Here is a 21,985-nt window from a genome sequence, read left to right on the forward strand (position 1 = left end):
AAACAATTTGAATTCATCCGCCACTGCTGACTAAACTCCTCAGCCTTGAGGTTCACACTCCGAACCCAACCACAACCAGGTCCAAACAACCACAATAATCATGCACACATAAAGCATAAGAAACACTAATCCACAATTCTATGCATTTAACTACCAACGTTTATTGCTACCACGTATATCCACACTTTACCATGCTTCCTACATACCAATAGACAGATACAACATATAAATTCAATTCAGGTAGTTAACCACATACAATCAGTATGCAAACCATTATCCAAAGATTCATTCACATGCAATAGCAATGCTAATCATCACGCCTCAATCTCACCACACAATAGTCAAGGGCCAGGTCCTATCAGTTTTTCATGCTCCCTACAGTCACACAACATAATACATTCATATTTCAATCAAGAACTTAAACATATAATCTCATATATTCAATTACAGAACCCTGAGTCGAGCTTGTCTTTAGCGGCGAGTGTGCATGTCCAGCCAATCTTCAGGAACCCTTAAACCTAGACGGCTTTGATACCAAGTTGTAACGCCCTGGATAACCAAGACCGTTACACTGTGTGTTTGAAATAGTGTGAGACTTGCTAATCAAGTCATTTAAATAGAAATGTAAATCTAACGACACAAACAGATTAGGTTTAAAAGATTTTGGTTATAAACGAACAATTTTCATTAAACTAAATGTTTGGTACATGGGATCCTAAATCTGGGTTTAAATAACATAATTAGAGAATTTCCAAATAAAATAAATAATTAAGCCACTCTAATGGAAAAATACACGTTTTAGGTTTCCGTCCCTGTACAATCCCTCGACCGTGGCGGCCGAGCAGCTGGCTATGTACACCTCGCCCTCAGAGCTCTCCAACCCATGGTTAAACCATCTTACCCTTGCCTTTACCTGCACCCCGTAGCACCCGTAAGCCGAGGCCCAGCAAGAAAACATAATATCATAGCACAATCAATATCAATAACCAAGTAGTTGTCAGAGCATAACCAAATGATTTACAAGACATTAATCAATTACCCAGCAAGCCATAGCATTCATACAATCCCGGGCATCAGTCAATAACCAATGATCTTGTTCCAGATATTCAGCATATCATATACATCAAATTAGCAATAGTATACATGTCAAGAAACAACTAGGGTCGACGCCCGTAGGTTGCACCCTCTATTTAATCCACTGTCTTTGGCTCGCTTAGGCCAAGCCCAGTGTTCACCCCACTCACTCCGGCCCGCTTAAACCAAGCTCAGTGATTATTAAGATGTCCTCAGCTACCAGTGGCTGAGTCGCGCCCTGTGCGCAAGTATTGGTTCCGGCACTCTTAGGTCGTTTATCACATGTCCCCATGGCATAATACCACCTCATGACATTCATACAATTATAGGGAACTCTTAGTCCCAACATATTCACATGATTTATCACAATCATATAACAGTGCATACAAATATAGGGAACACTTAGTCCTATCCTATCCACATAAACGGGTGCAGTTTTCTTACCTTTAATTCCAAGTGCTTTGATTAAGAAAGACGACCCCCGAGCACGATCCTGCCCCGAGCCCAAGCGTACACCTAGTCACAACCATGATAAAGGATTCTATCAATAATTGTATAAGGGTTTCCGGACAGAGTTCTAACCTTCGGGATATCAAATTCCACCAAACACGGTAGTGGAATCGATCCTGAGCTTCCAAGGTTAGGTCCCAGCTCCTAAAACCTCCCCAAGGCCAAAATTGCCCTTAAGAGCCGCGTCCCTAGCCCTCCATGCCGCGGCCCGCCCTCAACCAGAGGCCTAGCCTCCCCAGACAGCAGACACGGGCCGCAGCCCTAAGCTTCCCATGCCGCGGCCCGCCCTTCTTCCTGGCACACATCTGCTTCGAAGGGCCGCGGCACACCAAGAACTGAGCCGCAGCCCGACCCCTTCGAACCCAGAAAATCCACCATTTTTAACTCTCAAACCTCACTCAAATCCATCCAAATTTATCGCAATGATACAATCCAATTACCATAAGCATTCTAACATTTTTTCAGCAACATAACCCAACAAAAACCTAGTCTAGAAACTCATCAAAATAATATTTTAATCTTGAAACCCATAAGCCCAAAAACTCCTCAAAACAGGCAGTAATTCCCAAAAGTTCAGATGCTAAATCATTATTAAAGGCTTACCTTTACTGAAGAGCAATCCACCAGCTAGTTGCTGAGTTAATTCCCAAGCCTTAGCCCCAATTTAATCTTCAAAATCAAGAACCCAAAATACTTAGAACTTAGCCCAAATCTACATAATCAAATGACCAAAACTGTAATTCAAGCTCATGTTGAATTCCTTAGCTAAACTAAGCTAATCCCCAAAGCTTCCAACTCAAATCTCTGAGTTTCCAGCCAAAACTCCCTTGATTTCACTAATTTTCTTGAGAGAGAGAGAGTTGAGAGAAGAGGGAAGGGTCGGTTTAGGTGTTTCTACTATTTTCCTGACTTTTTTTTATCTATCCTTAATTATTTAAGTTATCCCTAGGCTCAGGGTACCAAAAACGTCCCCGAGGGCAAAATGATAAATTTCCCCAATATTCCCACCTAGGCTTCCTAACCTCAAATATATCTCCAATTATCTATTTCCATAACTCGATAGCCCAAATAACTATCTAATACCCAAAATACCCCTTGAATCGCCCCAGATCAAGTATCGGGTCCTGTTGTGCTTTCCCGCTACTTGTTCCCTAGGATCGCCTCGTGCCGAATGCTGCAAATATAATTATATCCATATAATAATGTGGTCTCAACAGTTTATCACAAAAAATCATATTTATGTCCTAACGAGCCAAAATTACAATTATGCCCTTACAAGCCAGACAGGGCCCACATGCTTATCCAATACCCATAAGCATGCATTCACATAATCATGCATTCTTACCATTAATTCACATAACTTCCAATTATGCCCTCTCGGCACACTAATCAAGGCCCTTAAGCCTTATTAGTAATTTTGGGTCGTTACACAAGTAAAACGACAGAATTGAGATGAAATCAAGCCAAAAAGATAAATGACACAAAATTTATAGTGGTTCGGCCCTAGAGATGGTAATGACCTATGTCCACTTAGTATTCTTATTAATGTAGAACTCCAAAATTTGTGATCAATGAACTAGGGTTCACGAGTTTCACAAGTTTTGAGATGAATACAAATTTGGCGGATAAAAACACTATAATTCTCTCTCTCCAGATTAAAAAGTCCCTTCTTTTGAGCCCATTTGAGTCTTATTTATAGGCTCAAGGGGTTCCTTAGGGGCCAGTGGGCCTTGATTACATTTAATACAAGCGGATCTCAAATAATAATGGAAATTACAATTATTACATAATTGTGAGATTACAAATCTATGAAAGATATCTGAAATACTGTGACCAGCCTGATCGCCTATGAAATATGCGTTCTATTGAATGAAACCTCTTCTGGTCGATGGTCGAACAGAACGTACCCACTTGGATGGTCACGTGCACCCCACGTGCATATTTATTTTGCCACGTCATCAGGCAAATCTTTTTTAGGTAAAAGTTTGCCCCCCAAGTTTATTTTACTGCGACCAGCATATAATAAACTTACTTGACTAGCGTTTCGTCTGACCTGTCACATCTGTCAGCACCTTTTCGAAAAAGTAAACAATCATGACCGTTACAGTTTCCCAAAAATATTTCGACGGCTAATGCAATTTCCCATGCATCGAAGACTTACCCCCATCATTACCTCTTTAACTGCACCACGATCAGTATAAATAAGTCACTTTTCCCACTTTTTACTTTTTACCGAATCCTTTTCTCCTCAAGAACTCAGAAAAACTCCCAAGAGAAACCCAGAAAACTTCGGTGATCTGAGTCGTGTTCGATCAGTTCTGAGCGACAACATTCTCGACTCCTTTGCAATCTGCAATTCAAGTAAGTTTTTGAACTCGTCTTCTCTGCTATATATTCTAGAATAAATTTCGTAATTTTTTTGGTTTGAGTTTCTTGACGTTCTTGAGAAAAAATTCTGGGTGATCGGGTTTGTACGCAAAAACATGATAAACTAGGTATTTTAGGCAGTAAAAAAAACATTAGGTGAGGCTTAGAAATCAGTGTGGGAAACAGGAATATTGTTTTAGGACCCAAAATCAAAGTAAAAATTTGATTTGACTATTTTTGGAAAAACTGGGTTTTTCTCGCCTTTTTTCGGAGTCGAAAAGTTTTCTTGAAAAAACTTTTCACTTCCACTTTTTAATATGTTTTTCCAAACTGTTCGCATGTTTTTAGTGTTTACGTTAGGATGCTGCTGGTCGTATAAAAGCTTAACTTTTACACACGAGCAACGTTATCCTTTCACTTCCTCTTCTTCTATCTATTGGTCGTTGATTCTCATTTCCCCTTTTCTCTTCTCAGATATTCATGCAGGATCCTTGGGGAGGTGAGAGGCCAATAGCTGACGATCTTCTTGCATTGCTGTTCGAAGATCAAGAGCAACCGCCACTTCCTTTCTTTGACTTTCCACCTTCACAACAAAACCCCACGACCAGCTTCCCAGACCACTAGCCACTCATAGGTCGTGTTAAACACATAGCCTGTATGAAAAAGAAAACCACAAATTCTCCTTCTAACCGACCAGCAACCGACAACGAGGGTCCTTCAAATGATTCTCAGCCCATAAATATTGCACCACCAGAAATTCAACCCAAAGCCTGGCCTCGCGACGACCTTCGACTAGAAGTTGACTGGTATGTCACGCCTCCTAGTGTCATTTCGGCTAGGACGATGACAAGGTACCTCAAGAAGTACGGTCTTCTTGGGGTTACCTTAATCAAACCTACCTCCGACCAACGGGCAAACGTGCCTGGAGGCGCCTTTAGCGCTTGTTCGAGGTTCCACGTCAAGGCAGGGGCAATCTTTCCCCTACACGAATTTTTTCAAGGGGTGGCCAATTACTTTGAGGTCGCCCCCTTCCAAATTACTCCCAATGGATATAGAGTACTATCAACACTCTATATCCTTTACAATCATAAGAAGCGGCCCGTGCCCACACCGCACGAGATCAACTACTTGTTCAATCTCAAGTCCAACCCCAACCAGAACAACACGGGGGTTTTCCATTTCTGTCACCAGGAATCTACTCGCATATTCCTAAGTGACATCACCTACAAATCCAACATAGGAAAGTATTTCCAGGAGTACTTCCTTACGACGGACCTGGTCGCCGAAAACCTGGCCTTCACCCGAGGAGGTAAATCTCTCAATCACTGGTCGTTTATTTTCTGCTAGTTTTTTCTTCACCGTCCTTAGAACATTGATGTTGTGTCCAGGTCCATGGTACCGACTAGACCTCACTCTAGAGATGGAGATGAGGGTCGCAGCCCTGGCCAGCATGACGAATATTGAGAAGAGCATCAAAGAGCTGGTCACAGAAAGCAATCTGAGGCTGGTCGGCCTTTTGGCACCTCACCAGGAAGTGAGGGAGTCCATCGCGGGGAGTGCTACTGGAAAGGAAATCCTCGAGCAGCAATAGGATGTGTCACAACCCTCGAGACGGCGGGCTACAGGAGTGACCATTCGGGAACCCTCCAGCAACCCTCGGGTTGCTGCTACCCCTGCCCAACACGGGAGAGGCAAGCAAAAACTTCTAGAGGACACTGACCCTGTACTCGAGTCCTCCGACGAAAATGGTATAGATTTCTCACTCTTAGATAGACTGCCTATCCCCTGTCATTTATGTGACAGGGATGGGAACTTTGAATTTACAACCAGTAACTTTAATTCAGACTTCTTCGAGCCAGAGAGTGAGTGTAGCAGTAGTTCTATAAATAATGTATCGACCAATAGTAATAGCTCGGGTATATTACTTAGAATTTCCCTTTTTCATTATTTCCTTGCTCTTCTTAATTATATTGTCTGATCAATTATTTTTATCTTGTAGTCATGCCTTCTGAGGAAGCCTTCGACATATACACCAACGTCAAAGCTCCCGTGACCAAAAAGAAGGCGAGCAAGAGACATCGAGGGGAGAGCAGTAGTGATCCCTCTAAGAAAAAATCCTGAACAAAGGATCCTCACGCGCCTCCCCCAGTGCCTACTCCTTCCAGGAATATGACACCTCCTCCTCCTCCTCACAGTAGCCTCCCCCCCCCCCCCCCGAACCAGGGAGGAGACCCTCGAACAACGACCTGTTGAGTAGCGCCTTCAACGCTACATATGAGAAGTTGCAAAGGCTTTCAAAGCATCGCCGCAGCCAGGAAGCCTTCTCGCATCTTCCTCCACTACCAAACAACCAGGTCATCAGCTGTGGAATATCTGAAGTCCTCAGCGTAAGTGTGTTTCTTCTTTTTCCTTTTTAATCGATCAATACCTTCTTTAACATCTCCTGACTAGTTTACTTTTCTTTTTCTGTTCGCAGGGTATTCTCACCATAAGACACAGCTGGCGCCGAGCCGAGGAGACTGAGGCCAGATTTGCTGAGGAAATCAAGGCGGTCGAGGCCAGATACGTCGAGGAGATGAAGGTGGTCGGGGCCAAACATGCCGAAGAGGTGAAAGCGGTCGAGGCAAGAGTTGCCGAAGAGCTTAAGGCAGTCGAGGCTAGGGTTGCCGACCTGAGCGAAGAGCTGAGGAGATGCCAAGAGTCCGTGGTCAAAATTTATGTGGTCAAGGAGAAGTTTAAGGAGGCTTTAGAGATTAACTTCAAATAAGCATCCAAACTTCAAGATGACCTAGTAATTAGCCGAAAGGAAACCACTGAGCTGGAGGAGCGAACAAAACTGCTCGAGGAAACCAATGCTCGTAATCTGGAGAAGTTCAAAGGAGCGACTTTCAATTGCTTCTACTTGTTCTGGAAGAACAATCTAGAGGCAAACTTTGACTATCTCCCTAAGCAAGTAAAGAAGGCTGAGCTGGCAAAGTGTGCTGCTCGTCTAGCGGAGGAACATAAAGCTCAGGAGTCCCCTGAAATCTCCTTGGCGGCTGGCACCGAGGTTTTCGAAGATGATGTGGGGACCACCGTTGACCAGCAATCTCAGCCAGATCCTCCTACTGCTCAGTAATTTATTTTTGTTTTCATTTTTGTAACTGGAACATACGAACTACGATTCGTAATGTTAAGACAATTTTGCTGCTCAAGGCAGCTTTCTTTTAATTTATTGTTGACGGTGAGAACTCGTCAACAATGTTAAGTTAGAAAAATCAAAGTATAGTGCTTATAAATGAAGAACTTCAAAAATCTAATAAGAAAATTAGAAAATGATTGTAGAAGGAAATGGGGAAAAGAACTTGTATTTCTCTTGATACCAAGCTAAAGTATTTTTCCAACCCCCTTCAATGATGAAGTGAGGTTCCATTTATAGTGGGTTCTAATGACCCCTAATACATTGTGGTCCCAGGTGACCATATTGTTCAAAAGTACATTGTCGGGGAAGTGGCATCACATGTGGTTGTGGAGCAAAAGGTTGTGGTGTTGGCTTCAGTACATGGTCAGAATATGTGGGAGCGCCTCTACTTTAGTACCTGAATATGCATCCACTACTTATTTAGTATGAGTGTCAAAGGTTGGCTGGGAAGGACCACATCAAGTACCATGTTCGTACGACCACTACTTGTCTGGCGTGGTGTTTATGGTCAGACACCTAGGGCATTATTAAATACTAGTGACACTTTTTAATTTATACTAAAAATTTGCACCAAATAATGTGCCTCAATCTTAAACTGCAGTGTACTTTAAAAAAAATAGAGAATTGTTTCCTGTTTTCTAGGTACCTCCTCCTCCTCCATGCCGATAGGAATTAGGAACTATTTGAGTCATCTAATAAAGTAAGCATTGGGAGAGGGAAACTGCTATTGAAAGAGGCAACAACTAACAACCATGAAGATAACAAATACAGAGGTTTTACATTTTTATTTTTTATTTTTACACTCTAAAAAGCCAGAAAAAGCAATGCCCCAAACATTTCAAATAGACAAAGACTACAGAAAACATTCTAGGCTACTTCTTTTCTTCCTCATCAAGAAATCATATCATTGCCAATGATAAGAGCTTGTAACATATCTATGTTCTTGCAAGTTGAATGTCTATAAATGTTTTGGTACTTGTTTTTCATAATGCATTTGCCACTGTGTTGTGGGCTGGCATTTACAACCCCCAAAATGAGCCTCTTGTAAAGCTGTGAGGATCCGTCTCTGAAGGTGTGATTTTGGCGCCAGCCTAAGAAGAATGATCATTTTTCTTCACTATAAAGTAGAATCACTAAAAGCCACCACATCAACAATACAACTTCTTTGTATCAAATTTATCTTAGACATCCAACAATGCATCCAGAAAATTGAAACAGCCAATCCAATATGTGCCAATGATTAAGAAACTAGTACTCCGCAAGTGGTTTCTGAAAGGAAGCGGGGAAGTTGAAGGAGAACAAAGTGAGAGAAGAGAAACTGAGATGCCTATTTACTTGTCTCCAATAGCCAGTCGGTGAAATGAAGATTGGATGGCGTTTCTAGCTGCCTCCTGCTCCGAGGCAGTGGCAAGGCCCAGCAGCATTCTCAGAATCTCGGTCGTGTCTTCCAAGTAGTATTTGGCCTTGCTTGGTTTCTGGCCTACAGTGCAAGCAAACACTTCGGCGACTGGGGAGAGAGAATCCTTCGCACTCATTATCACCTCAAACATGTCCTCGTCGGACCTATCATCCCCAATGCAGAGTACAAAGTCTGGAAGCATCGACTTCTGCTTCATAGTTGAAAGGAGACGCTCTGCTATGAGACCCTTGTTGACACCCTGATGAGTTAGAAAACAAAAAAGAAGGTGATTTTGAAGGAACTGTAAGAGAATAATGAGTGAAATGCACAACTATCTGTCTAGTTATTGAGATTGTCAGTCATAAGACTCATGAGGCGGATCTTCTTTATAAACTTTATGAACCAGAAAATCAACTGATACCAAAAAAGAGGAATGAACCCACTAACCTGAGGTTTAACTTCTACAATGTGTGGACCACTTTTCACAGAAACTGGCTCATTGGCAAGAACACTTTCCAGGTGATCAAGAAGCTCCTTAGCTTGGCATGAACCAAAATCTGGATCCGCATGCTGGTAATTCCACACGAGGGCACTCTCCTTTGCCTCTATGCTAGAACCATCAGTTGTTTCAGCATATAGCTGCATGACTGGTTCAGCAATATGCTTCCAATCAAAATCTGGAATAGACACACAAGTATCCCACTCTTCATCATCATTTGTCCTGCAGAATGAACAAGCCCCAACCTTTAGTCGCATCAAAAAGACACTCCATCACATTTACTTAAATAATATAAGCTAATTTAAGCCTTTCACATAAATGAAGCAGCTGGAATAAAGATTGTAACTAAAATAGGAAAAACTTTTGGAAGCAATGTGATATGCATAACTCGCTTGCAACAAAATGAGTTCTTTAACAAAACTCCAAAAGCATGCTCAAAATATACATATTATAAAAATATATATCTTCACAACAATAATAATAACAAGCCAAGAAAATTCTTTTGGCTACAGGCTTACCAGCAGATACTTAATTCATTCTTAAGCTTACGGTTAACACTAAAAAACATCACCAGTAAACGAGAGAGATCTAGATCTATGCTCTATCTAATTTTTGTTTGTACTTTACAAAGAAGATAACCATGTTAAGAGTCAACATATCCAGATGGCATGCTAAGAGTGTAAAGGTGTGTACCTCAGAAAATAACCATGTTCTGCTGCAATACCCAGCTTTTCACAGGAAGAAAACCATTCAACTAATGTGTTCCTGTCTTTCCCACTAACAAGGAAAACAATATTTTTGGGGTCTCTGCACAAACTGTCCAATATTCCAACAGCCTCAGTGTGAGGAGTTGCACTAATTGAACTCGACATCATCAAAGCACCATCGTAATCCAACAGGATTGCTCGGTTCTTGGTTCTCTTATAAGCCGAAACAATATGCTCAACACCAAGCTTTCTGAAATTCGGATCCAACGCAATCACCCTGAAACCCAAACCAAAACCAATACCCCAACACCTTCTCCTCACATGATCTCTACAGGTCCGTTCAAGATCTTGCAAAAAGCTCTTTGCCCAATATGCAACATCATGTGTAAGAACATATTTATAATGCTTCTCATGCCTCATCTGTTTCTCAGACTCGGAGTATATGAGGGCAGATTCCATTGCTTCAGCCACAGCATCAACATTCCATGGATTAACTCGAATTGCCCCACTAAGTGATGGGGAGCAGCCAATAAATTCAGACACCACCAGCATACTCTTCTTAGGATTTGTTTGGTCAAGTCCCAAGGTTTTATCAAGCTTTGTGTTCCCCTGCCTGCATATTATGTACTCATAAGGTATAAGGTTCATTCCATCTCTCACTGCCGTAACAAGACAACACTCGGCAATCACATAATATGCGATTCGCTCATAAAACTGAAGTGGGGAATCGATCAAAACCACTGGCTTATATCCTGGACTTCCAAATGTCTCGTTGATCCTGGTCACAGTCGCATAAGTTTCGGACTGGACCTCCTGCACATCTTTTCCCCGGCCTCTAGCAGGGTTGGCAATTTGAACTAAAACAACACTACCCCTTTTGTCAGGATGCTGGAGAAGCAGTTGTTCCATAGCCAAAAGCTTTAAGCTGATACCCTTGAAGATATCCATGTCATCAACTCCAAGCAATACAGTTTGGCCCATAAAACGAGATTGCAACTCGGCAACCTTCAACTCAGTCTCAGGAAGATTCAACACGAGTTCGAGTTGGTGAATATGTATCCCAACCGGAAGAATCTTAATGCTTACAGTTCTTCCATAATACTCAAGCCCAATGTAACCTCTCTTAGACTGATAAGAAACGCCTAGCATTCTACTACAACAAGAAAGAAAATGCCTAGCGTAATCAAAAGTATGAAAGCCAATAAGATCAGCGTTCAAAAGCGCTCTTAAAAGCTCCTCTCTCACAGGAAGTGTCCTGTAAATCTCAGACGAAGGAAAAGGACTATGAAGGAAAAATCCAAGCTTCACTCTATTAAACCTCTTCCTCAAAAAGGTTGGCAGAACCATCAAATGGTAATCATGAACCCAAACGTAATCATCATCAGGGCTAATCACTTCCATCACTTTATCAGCAAAAATCTTGTTCACAGATAGGTAAGCTTGCCAAAGTGACCTGTCGAATCGGCCACCCAAGTCTGGCGACAGAGGAAGCATGTAGTGAAACAAAGGCCACAAGTGTTGTTTACAGAAGCCATGATAGAATTTGCTGAAAAGTTCAGGTGGGATAAAAGCTGGGACACACTTGAAATTTTCAAGTAGAGTTTGAGCTACGTCATCTTGATCTCTTGGATCAATTTCTTCTTTAAGGCAACCAATATAGATCACTTCAAAGTCTTCTCCTAAGCCATCTTTAAGCTGCAAAAGAAGGGAGTCCTCATCCCAGCTGAAGTCCCACTCGCCATTTTCCTTTTTGTGAACTCGAAGTGGAAGCTGGTTTCCCACAATGATCATTCTCTCTTGGGCAACCGACGAGGGAGCATCGGAGCCGACGCTGTTGCTGTTGTCGTCGTCGTATTCGGACAAAACTCCAGCAACTGTGGCCACTCTTGGCAGCCTCTTTCTCTCTCGGCCAAAACTTAGAGAGTCACCAGAAGCGAGATCTAGTAAGTTAGAGTAAGACCTCGAAACCATTTTTAAAGCGAAACTTTTTTAAGTCAGTTGGGGACTGGATAATTGGACACTGCTTCTTGTTCGCTTCAGGTCGAGTTCTACAAGGAAATACCCATTAAGAAAACAGAATCAGAAGCAATAATAAGCCAAGAATCGTCGGAATCTTTAACGGGGGAAAAAAATCTCAACATACAACAAATAAAATCTCTTTTCCATCTAATGAGCATATAGGCTTGTATAAATATATTATAAAAATATAAAAGAGATGCTCAAGAACATTGTGAAAATCCACTTTCAAATCCAACTTTATGGCCAACAAATGATTAAATAAATAAATTTAAAAAATTAGGATGAGATTGAAAAACCCTCTAGCTCATCCATAAGAAAGAATACTAAATGTCTTCTATTTTTAACAAAAAAAAAAACATTAATAAATAACCCAGAAAATATAGTGTAAAGATTTAGACATGGAACTACCCAAAAGCTAAATATAAGGAGATAACAGTTGCAAAAGTCACAGACTTTATAAGTTACCTTCTAAACTCAGACCAACCCAGAAAAGAGAAAACCCAAAAAAGCTAAGAGGGGTCTGCTTAATGGATCAAAGCATTTTAGACATTCCAAATGCATCTTTAAGCACAACTCATATTCCATTAATAAGAATATAGGCCATACAGACTAAGAAGCACAGAAAAATAAAAATAAAAAGAGTCAAACTTATCAAGTGGAAAAAGGGCACTGAGTTTCAAAGTGGGAAACTGATCAGATATTCAGAACAAGGTATAGCGTACAAATATAGTGCATGAGAGAGAGAATGGTTATAATAACCATGGAGAAAGAATAAAGCTTTATAGAGTTTTTGCAGAAGAGGAGATTGAAACTTGAAACTTACTTACCCTTGAAGTTAGAGACACAGCAGTGGAGAGAGAGAGAGAATGGGGGCTGCCAAAGATTCTTTCTTTTCCACTAAAAAAACTCATTTTCTTTTAGCGAACAATACAATTAGAGCACACCCTTTTCTCATGGCACTCAATATAACTTTAATTTTTCAATTTGTACAAACTTTTCATTCTGATTTTTGTAATTTGTATATTTAATTACATCAGAAAACAACTGGGATATGTCTCTCTCTCACGAGAAAAAGGAATTGGATTCTCTCTCCTCACCTTCTCTCACTACATTGAGTGAGTGAATGAATGATGACTGATGACATGTGGAACAGAAATAACAGTACAAGTCGAACTGTGTGTTTATTTTTGGTGATGAAAACAATCTCCATCTCCAACCAGATTAAACTATGGTTAAACTTAAGTGGTTCCCTTAACGTGGATTTTTATATTATAATTGAAACTGACCACCTAACTCCATGTTTGGAATCTAGAGAGGTGAGCGAGCCAAGCTCACCCAAACACTTTAGCGCGTGTATTATACGCACTAATCATTAAAGATATCAGATCTATCGTCTTTTAAGTAAGTAAGTTGTCAAGTAGTTTTCTTTCTATTTTTTTTCGTTTACACTCAAGAAAGCATAAAAACTAATCATGACTACACTCAAATTTTATATCATCATTTGTAATCATATTTTTACTTAGTTAAAAATTAATCACTAATATGCATGATCTCATGAGTCATGATGTGTGTAGGTGTAAATTTTTATAATAATATAGTGTATGAGAATTGAGAACCTATATATTTTTACTCACTACTAGATGACTAGATTACTAGAATGTAAAAGAAAAAAGAAAAAAACCGTTGAAAAGCATGTTATTAAACCTTTTTTTATCTATTAATTTGAACATTGAGAGATATCATTGGTTTTCAACTTAGAGTGGCATAGAAATAGAATACTATGCAGAATGCAAGCAATATCTCATAACTTAACTTTTAACCGCTACCTTTTTTTTTTTTTTTTGATCTCTTATTAGTCAATATCTCACCTTAAATATATTCAAATGAACATATACAAAGAAAGCAACATGCTTTTTCCAAAACTGTTAGATCTTTTTCTTTTTTCTTCATTTATACAAAAAAAAAATGATATTATTTTGCCTTTTATCGAAATGAGGCTTGATTTTATCGTGTTATATAAAGTATTTATTGCAAGTATTGCCCTTTGTTTCTTTTATTCTCTTCTCCGATTCTTGACTATTATCAAAAGTAGTTATTCTCTTGTCCATTTGTTTAAGCTTTTGGATTAATTAGTTTATTGATGGAAAACAATTCAATGTTTCCTTTGATAATAATGCTTTAAAATAAATACTTTGCATATGGCATCTCTTGAACGAGTCAAACTTAATCATAATTAATTATGCAAACTGTTAGTGTGCAATTTCCTTTATTATCCAATAGATCAATACCGCTCATGTTTTAAAACTATAAAGAGGAGAATAATTTATTTATATGATTGCATTCTCTTCCCACAAATGGAATAAACTGATAACAACAAAGATTGACATTTTGATATTTTCTTTTTGCTTGCTTTTGAATTTGACCATAATTGGCCTTTGTCAATAATTTATTTATTTAAATTTTGTATTTATTTGATTTGAACAGTGGAATACAGTTGGATTTAGTTATTATTGGATGGTATTATAGTGGTTTGTTTTGTTTAGATGTCAAAAATCTCAAACCATAGTTGCCTAATGATTGTATCGTTCAGAGACCTAAATTAAAGTAGGTCTTTTATTTTTATTTTATTTTTTTTAAATTAAACCCTTTTTATGATATAGTTAAACTATAATTTAATGATGTAAAATGCTCACAAACAAAGAAATTCATTAGATAAAAGAACTTTTATAGCTAATAACAATAGTAAGGTTCCATAATCTTTATATGATACAATTATATAATTAAAAGATAGAGTAATACATTTTCTTTTTTAGATAAAAATAATCTCTAGAAAATTAAAAAAGCATGCAATCAAATTCAAAACAATAAAATGAAAAAATTGGTTGTACTGTTTGAAAGCATGCTCGCAAAAGTAAAACTAAAGACATCATTTATGGTTGATTTCCCACAAGCTTTCATTTGGCCTTCTTCTTTTTTTTAACCCGGCAATGTAAATATATATCTTAAAAATGATTTTGTTTATGCAATCTCAAGTGAAATGATAATGGAACGAAGTTAGTTTAAATTTCTTGTTTAATTAGTATTATTAATTTTAAATAAGGGTAAATACCATTTTAGTCATTATGTTTTGCAAAAGTTACCGATCTGATCCTGTGTTTTGTTAAATGACAATTTGGACCCTGCATTTTACAAAATTGAACAAAAGAGTACCCTGGACCAGATTTTAGTCAAACTTTTTTTAAATATGAATGCCCCTTGTGTTTATAAATTAATGAATTTAATAATCTCAAATAAAATATTATTAAATTAAAAATTAATAAAAAAACATATATAAAATTTTAAAAATCATATTTTAATTAATTAAACATAAATTATAACAGTATTCAAATTAATCAAAATCCAATTAAAGAAAATACAAAACAAAACTTAAACCAAATAATCAAAATATATTCACCCAAATTTAAAACCCAAAATTAATCAAAACATGTTCTTGAGTTCATATACTAAACCCAGATTCAAGTATCACTTCAACTTCTATCAAAAAATTGAAATTAAGAAACTATTACAAATCCAAACACCAATTTTCAAGCCAAACCAGAAGCCATTACAGATCCAACCTAGATTTATTCAAAGCTTTTCTTTTTACTTCTAACCACAAAATCAAATAAGAAAAACAAAAATTTCAATACAAAAAACCTAGATTTCATAATATATACCATCTTCAAATGTTCATAATGAGGTTAACAGATAAACTCCAAAACAATAAACTTTATTCAATAATTTCATGAAAAAAAATCAGAATTAGAAAGGGAGATTTACTCCAAAACTCCGGTAGTCCTCACAAGCCCCATTGTCAAGAAGAATCAGTCCCACCGTCCCTATCCTTTAAGCTCAGACTGTCGTCCTCGTTCTTGAAGCCCAGACCCGCGTGTCCTCGTCCTTGAAGTCCAGAACATTCGTCCTCAAATCCACAAAACTAGATCTGAAACAACACCCACAACCCAATTAAGACCCACACCCATTGTCGCATGTTGCAACAGATCCACCCCATCCATCAAATCCGTTGTCGCCTGCGCATCCCTTGCACCCCCAAGCTCCAGACACGCGCCTTTCCTCTGCTTGACCACCTGCAACAAGAAAGAGGAGGAGGAGGATATGTGTGCCTCACGTCATTGCACCTCCCCCGTGCCCCAAGCTCCAGATATGTGTCTCTCTTCTATAAAATCTACAAAATGAATCAGTCTGGCCATCTACTAGAAGGAGGAGAACCAGTCCGATGAAGAGGGTGACGATGGATTTAGGGTATTTAGGTTTTTTTTTTATTTTGTTTACGTTTTTTTCTTTTAATTTTAATGTTGTTTGATTTTTTTTTTAGATTTTTAGATAAATAGGTTTTAGTTTTTTTTTAATATTTTAAATTAATTAAAATATTTTTTATTATTTACTATTTAAAAAAAATTATATATTGTTATTTATTTAAATAATTTATTAATTAATAAAATATGAGAATATTTTGGTCTTATTTAAAAAAAAATTAACCAAAATCTCATCCAAGATTCTCTTATTTCATTTTAGAAAAAGCATAATATAAATTATCATCCAATAAAAGACAACTCTGATCAGTAACTTTGCAAAACCCATTGAACAAAATAGTACTTTCCCAATAAATAACTACTTCCTTAAAATTTGATTCAGAGTCAGTATCACTCATAAATTATCATTTAGTTAATGAATCTGCAGTTGAGCAGCAAAATAAGTTATGGCCCAAAGCCGAAAGGGAGTCAAGTCAGCCCTCACGCGAAGCGATTAGCAATGGTTATTGGTTGTATGGAACACGCTTCATCAAATCGCGTAATGCAGCATGCTTTAGTACCACACCGTTAAAAATACAAATTTATTTAATTATTTTACTAGGTTATTTCGTCGGCCATAGCAGGCCCAATTAGTTTCCCAGCAAAAAATAAAGCCTAGGAACTGAACAAATAATCAGCACATCAAATATTTTGTCAAATCTTCCAACAAAAGTAAAATAAAAATAAAGCCAAGATACAAAATCACCTTTTGCTCAAAATTCCAGAACTTGAGGAAGTCAAAATCTTCAGAAAACTAAACTCAAAACATAAATATCAGTAGCCATTTCGCTCTAAATTTAACTATAATTTTTTTCATAACTGAAAGAACAACAAATTTTATGGTGATGCTGCATCTTCAAGTTTGTTTCCTCTCCCATTGGCCTCTACTACTCTCATATGTTCCTTCCTTTAAGCTCGAAACCCCCTGTTAAGACTGACCATGCGTGTGGAAGAATCCATCTGGGATCCCCTTGAACCTGAACCAGTTCTCCCTGAGTCTTGATACCTTGACCCCCGACCAGTTCCTCGACGGTCCCTTGGAGTCTGGCCAAATGGCATTGCTCTACCTCCGCCGCCATATCCTGTTCGTCCAGTGCCGCCACCTTGCTTTCCTTGATTGTAAGAAAAGTTCTCTTGCCATCTACCACCGCCACCCCCGGCAGCGGCAGCATAGTCTTGGCCATCTCTACGTCTCATAGGCAGATCCAATCCACCGCCACCAGTCCGAGCCTCTATTGCCCTCTCATTATTCTCTGCAAGGATTGATAACTTTTCGGTTAACTGGAATGCTAAAGCCTGCAACCTAGTGTGCTCAACATCTTGGAACACAATGCAATTAGTTGGCTGGTCCCAACTTGCATAGAGTTCCTCATTGATCATCATCTTGCTAACGATGCTGTGTATCTGAGCTTCCGAGAGATCAAACAACTTGGTGAGCTGGTCCAAACTCAGAGATTGATAGGATGAGGCATAGGTAAAGAGGTAGGTCCTCAGTGCCTCTTCCTTGATCTTAGCCTTGACCATCTCAAGAATGCTTTCACGATTCCTTAGGAGCTTCCAAACATCAAGGGAGTTGATAACATCAAAAGCCTTCTGAAAGTCTCCTTTGAGGAGGGCCCTAGTTGCAGCCATTACATGGTCTCTGACATTTTCAGGGGGGCCGGTGAAGGTTTGCTTCTCACTAACCTCAAGCAACCGCCGGAAATTTTTACTTATGACCTTCCGTTTTGCATCGTGCATGTTGGCTGCCATGTTAGGCACTTCCAGCAGCATGGCACATATCAGATGGACTGCTTCCAGCAGTTCAAGATTTATATGCATATGGTATGGCATCTGTCGTCTCCTTTCCTGCCTTTCCTGGAGAAAATGTAAATTCATTGTGTAAGATAGAAAAAAATATAGGTAGGAACGTGAAACACAGTATTGTTTTGTAATCCAGATGTACCAAACTGAGAGAGAGGAGAGGAGGGGGGGGGACTACTTCAGAGATTAGCGGCCCCATTAAAATGCTATAATTAGCGGCCCCGTCTAGCTCTACATACTAATTCAGGCGTAGGGCCCTACATACTAATTCAGGTGTAGGACCCACATCAATTGTAGGGTCTACTTGTATTAGTGTTTAGGGTCTAGCAACACTCATTTTACCAATATGATTTTTAGTTCTTTCAATAAAAAAATTAATACATAGGGCTTGGTTGGCCAAGCTTCCCACTTTGGGCTTTCAGCTTTCCAAAAGCTCTTCCTCGAAAAGCTACATTATGTGGCTTCTTGTAAATGGGCTTAGTAAAGTCAAAAACTTAAAATATAAGTAAATCCAAACAAAGCATTAAAAGAGCTTTTGATTTTTATAAGACCAAAAAGTGTTTTTATAAGCAATGCCAACCAAGGCCGTAAATCACTAAAATAAAGGAGATAATACGACTCCTTTGCATTCTTGTACGTCTTTGTGCAACAATCAAATACATTGATAATGTATCAATTATAGATTGATGATGCTATACTGACTACTAAATTCACCAGGGAACCTTCAGTGCAATAACACAGCCATGTAGGATAGAGCATGACCCTACTACACCAATGATTAACAAACTGACAGCATAGGATGCCTAAAAGTGACCCAATCGTGTCCAATAAGCATATGACAATACAAAAAGAAAAAGTACCCTCAAGTTTTTACCAAATCTTATGATAATACGAACCACCTGAGGCCTTCACTATTAGATTAAATGATATATTATATTAGTTTAACAAAATACAGAATCAAATATTAGAGTCATAATCCCATTTAAAAACATTTGATGGTTCAAACATCAATTTCTAAGAACTAATTAGTGCATTTATAAACTTTCCAACTCATAACTCCAGAACTGTTTAAGATATAATTCTTCTAATCCCACCTGACTGTCCTACATCCTAAAAACATAGCATTGACACTGATACTCATTTTTCAACTACGAATAATTAATAACCAGCCCATACAACTTCATATTTGATTGAACTTTTTTTTTAAATCGAGAAGAAAGTAATACACGGAAAAAAAAATTCAACATATAAACTAGAAAAAACCACCACCATATAAGCAATAAAATAAGCTATTTCTGCAAAATTAAAGGTGAAAATTTAGAGATCTTTTCAACATTACTAAAAGAGTAAAAAATGACAAGGATCTACAAAATAATTTCCCACTAAAAAGTATCTTTAGAAGAAAGTACCTGTTCTGGAGTCTTCTCATGATACCTACTTTGTGAGACACCTTGAGCAAGCAATTCCTTTACCCTTCCACCAGAATATAGCTCGGCAAGACAGCTATGTCCTTCAGTAATTAGTCCAACCCGAAATGCACACAGACCGAGTTGTGCCATAGCTCTGTTAAACAATATCTGTGTAGAGATGTCCATGTGCTGAACACTATCCTGCAAGTGACTCATCAACAGCAAATCACGGGAAGTTGAAAACTCATCCAGGAGGGCATGGTGGTAAATATCACAAAGCATGGCACGAGCTTTAGTACGCTCATCTCCATGCTTATATATAAGCGATACCAATAGATCCAGAAAGATCCTGCTATTCTCAGGAAAGGTGGGCTTTCGAGGAACAATCTCAGGGGTAGCAATAAATGCAGATGGACCCTTACTTTCTTCAACCTCCTTCGTTCCCTCAAGTGACTCTTCACCATTATCGCTCACTCCAGTAAGCTCAGCTAAATTCCTCATGGCATCATAAACCTCTTGTGGCTTATAATAGATGTGTTCAACCCGCTTTAAAGCTACCTTTGCAGAAGCTTTAAAATCTCCAGCTCGTTCTAAATAATCTTGAACATTTTGAGCAAGAACCATAAATATTGGCTCATCCCTTAATCTTTCAACATACTCTCGAGTATGAGGATCAATGAGTTGCAAGCTCTTAAAGAACTCATTATCAACCCTTTCTAAAAAGGCCACGAGATTACCCCAAACCCGGATTGTTCCATCGTAGTCCGCTCCCTTCTGGGATTCATTCTCATCAGGCTCAATCGTGTCATCCACCACTATGTTTGAATTCTCCACAAGAATGTCAAGTATGATTAGCATGTTCTGCACACACTTCTTCCACACAGTTATAGGCATATGTCCATTGAGCCCTGGGTTGACATCGAATTGAGCAGAAACAACACTAAAGAGAATTTCGAGCTTTTGTGCAGGGGTCTTAGCAACCTTCGTCAAGAAGGTAAGCTGCTCTACCTGTTCGAACCTTCCGGTTCCCTTTCTGCCCCGGGCAGCCACAACCTCCTTAAATTTCTTGTTTACTATATCCCATGTGATTTCACTAGGATCCTTCATGAGTTGCTTACCCATGAGCCTTTCTCTCTTACTGAGCTTCGTTTCCCACCCAGCTTCAGCTTGGTGGTCTCCATCATCTTCCCCATCACCATCATCTTCACTAGCTGACTGAACAATCTTGGTAATATCCTCCTCAATCTCAGAATCTGTTTCTTCCTCCTCTTCTGACTCGTCACCAACATCCCTATCCTCCTCAACCTCGGGATTCTCTCTATACTTATTGATTGCATCTTCATACTGCTTATTGTTCTTCTTCAATTTTTGTTTCATGGAGTTCAATGCCTTGGCATTGCTACTGCTCATCTTCTTCTTAGCCTCCTTATTAGCCAAAGCCTGAGCCAAAAAGTCCTCCAGCATCACAAGAGCCTTGATATAAAGAGTAGGGACCTTCACAGCCTCGGTAACACGCATCACTTTCTCAAGCTGCTTATTCATCTTGTCGAAGCTCTCCTGCAAGCTGACCCAATCATTAATCTTCATTGCATTTTTCATCTGATCGACAGTGGAAGACATCTCCTCAAAACGCTTGTCTTTGGCCGATCTAACGACCCTCTTTTGGCCATCGGAATCGTCACTGTCACTGGCATTTTCCCTGAGGTACCTATTAACAGTAGGCTCTGAGGTTGGTTCACCACCTCCAATCTCTATTTCCTCATCAATATCACTCTCTTCTTCCTCAGAGTCACTTCCAGGCTGAAATTAGACAAAATAAAAACTCCTCAACCAAATTGAATATACTCACAAAGATTTTCTTAGTTTTCTTTCTTTTCAATCTAACACGAAATTGGGGTTTAAATTAAAATAATACCTGGGTCCAGAATCGCGAAGCCATATTTTCGCAGAAGAAAAAATATTCCAAATCAAAGTGCGAAAATCTGCATTGAAAGGGGGAAAACAAGTGTTAAATAGTATCAATCTAATATACCTTAGATGAATAAAAGAAAAACTTGGTTCTAAAATCTGAACGAACATAAGCAAGAAAAAAGAAACGGGCAATACCCTGTCTGGTTGGCAAGAAAGAAAGAAAGAGAAAGTTGTAGTGAAATAGACAATATAATAGCACAAAAAAATCGAAGTGGAAAGGCCTTACCGGAGAAGAGACCAGAAATTTTAGATCTGGAGAGAGCAATAGTAGGCGGCGGCGGCGAGAGCCTAGAGTGACACTCGTGAAGATATGTGTGATACGAGCCCAAACAGCAGAGGGTTTCGCGGTTTAGCTAGGTTTTTTTGGTTTTATGCCCTTTTCTTTTTTCTTTGTTCTTTTTTTAACTGGAAGGATTTTATTCGTTATCTATTGGGAATATGTTATAATTTTTATGGTAATGAGATTAAATTTCTCAAGGAGAAAAAAGTAAAAACCATTTCCAAAAAAAAAAAAAAAACAAGTAAAAATGAAATTTACAAAAATATCTGATTTTTAGAGAAAAAAATTGACGAATATGTCTCAGATAAAAATATTTACATAAATACTGATTTTATTTATTGAGTAGTAAAATAAGTCGATTTTTATTTTTCATCCATCTTTTATGCAAATTATATTTACAAAAGTAGTTACACA

The 21,985-nt window shown here is 38.6% G+C and overlaps 2 protein-coding genes across 4 annotated transcripts; both read right to left on the reverse strand.

Moving 5' to 3' along the window:
- Window positions 1-7,854: 7,854 nt before the first annotated feature.
- LOC133777832 (alpha,alpha-trehalose-phosphate synthase [UDP-forming] 5) lies at window positions 7,855-12,929 on the reverse strand. 3 transcript variants are annotated; one of them, XM_062217581.1, is made up of 4 exons: window positions 12,584-12,929; window positions 9,724-11,785; window positions 8,979-9,252; window positions 7,855-8,790 (listed from the first exon to the last, which is right to left on the reverse strand). In XM_062217581.1, the coding sequence occupies exons 2-4, from the start codon at window positions 11,706-11,708 to the stop codon at window positions 8,464-8,466; spliced, it is 2,586 nt and encodes an 861-aa protein (XP_062073565.1). In that variant the 5' UTR covers window positions 11,709-11,785; window positions 12,584-12,929; the 3' UTR covers window positions 7,855-8,463. The 3 variants fall into 3 exon arrangements, with proteins under 3 accessions (XP_062073565.1, XP_062073567.1, XP_062073566.1); XM_062217583.1 differs by having other exon boundaries at window positions 12,580-12,929; XM_062217582.1 differs by lacking the exon at window positions 12,584-12,929 and adding an exon at window positions 12,222-12,516.
- A 3,802-nt stretch (window positions 12,930-16,731) lies between these two features.
- LOC133777833 (eukaryotic translation initiation factor 3 subunit C) lies at window positions 16,732-21,676 on the reverse strand. Its single transcript, XM_062217584.1, has 4 exons — window positions 21,518-21,676; window positions 21,236-21,302; window positions 19,321-21,120; window positions 16,732-17,965 (listed from the first exon to the last, which is right to left on the reverse strand). The coding sequence occupies exons 2-4, from the start codon at window positions 21,257-21,259 to the stop codon at window positions 17,018-17,020; spliced, it is 2,772 nt and encodes a 923-aa protein (XP_062073568.1). The 5' UTR covers window positions 21,260-21,302; window positions 21,518-21,676; the 3' UTR covers window positions 16,732-17,017.
- Window positions 21,677-21,985: the final 309 nt, after the last annotated feature.

The sequence above is a fragment of the Humulus lupulus genome, chromosome 5 (assembly GCF_963169125.1).
Source record: "Humulus lupulus chromosome 5, drHumLupu1.1, whole genome shotgun sequence".
NCBI classification, from domain to species: domain Eukaryota; kingdom Viridiplantae; phylum Streptophyta; class Magnoliopsida; order Rosales; family Cannabaceae; genus Humulus; species Humulus lupulus.

What these genes read in the sequence shown, in the direction of transcription:
- LOC133777832 (XM_062217581.1), bottom strand. Translation starts at nt 11,708, where the DNA reads ATGGTTTCGAGGTCTTACTCTAACTTACTAGATCTCGCTTCTGGTGAC. An exon ending in GAACATGGTTATTTTCTGAG is followed by an intron (nt 9,253 to 9,723) that starts GTACACACCTTT and finishes TTCATTCTGCAG; the next exon opens with GACAAATGATGATGAAGAGT. An exon ending in TTGTAGAAGTTAAACCTCAG is followed by an intron (nt 8,791 to 8,978) that starts GTTAGTGGGTTC and finishes CTAACTCATCAG; the next exon opens with GGTGTCAACAAGGGTCTCAT.
- LOC133777833 (XM_062217584.1), bottom strand. Translation starts at nt 21,259, where the DNA reads ATGGCTTCGCGATTCTGGACCCAG. An exon ending in CTTCGCGATTCTGGACCCAG is followed by an intron (nt 21,121 to 21,235) that starts GTATTATTTTAA and finishes GTCTAATTTCAG; the next exon opens with CCTGGAAGTGACTCTGAGGA. An exon ending in ATGAGAAGACTCCAGAACAG is followed by an intron (nt 17,966 to 19,320) that starts GTACTTTCTTCT and finishes CATTTTCTCCAG; the next exon opens with GAAAGGCAGGAAAGGAGACG.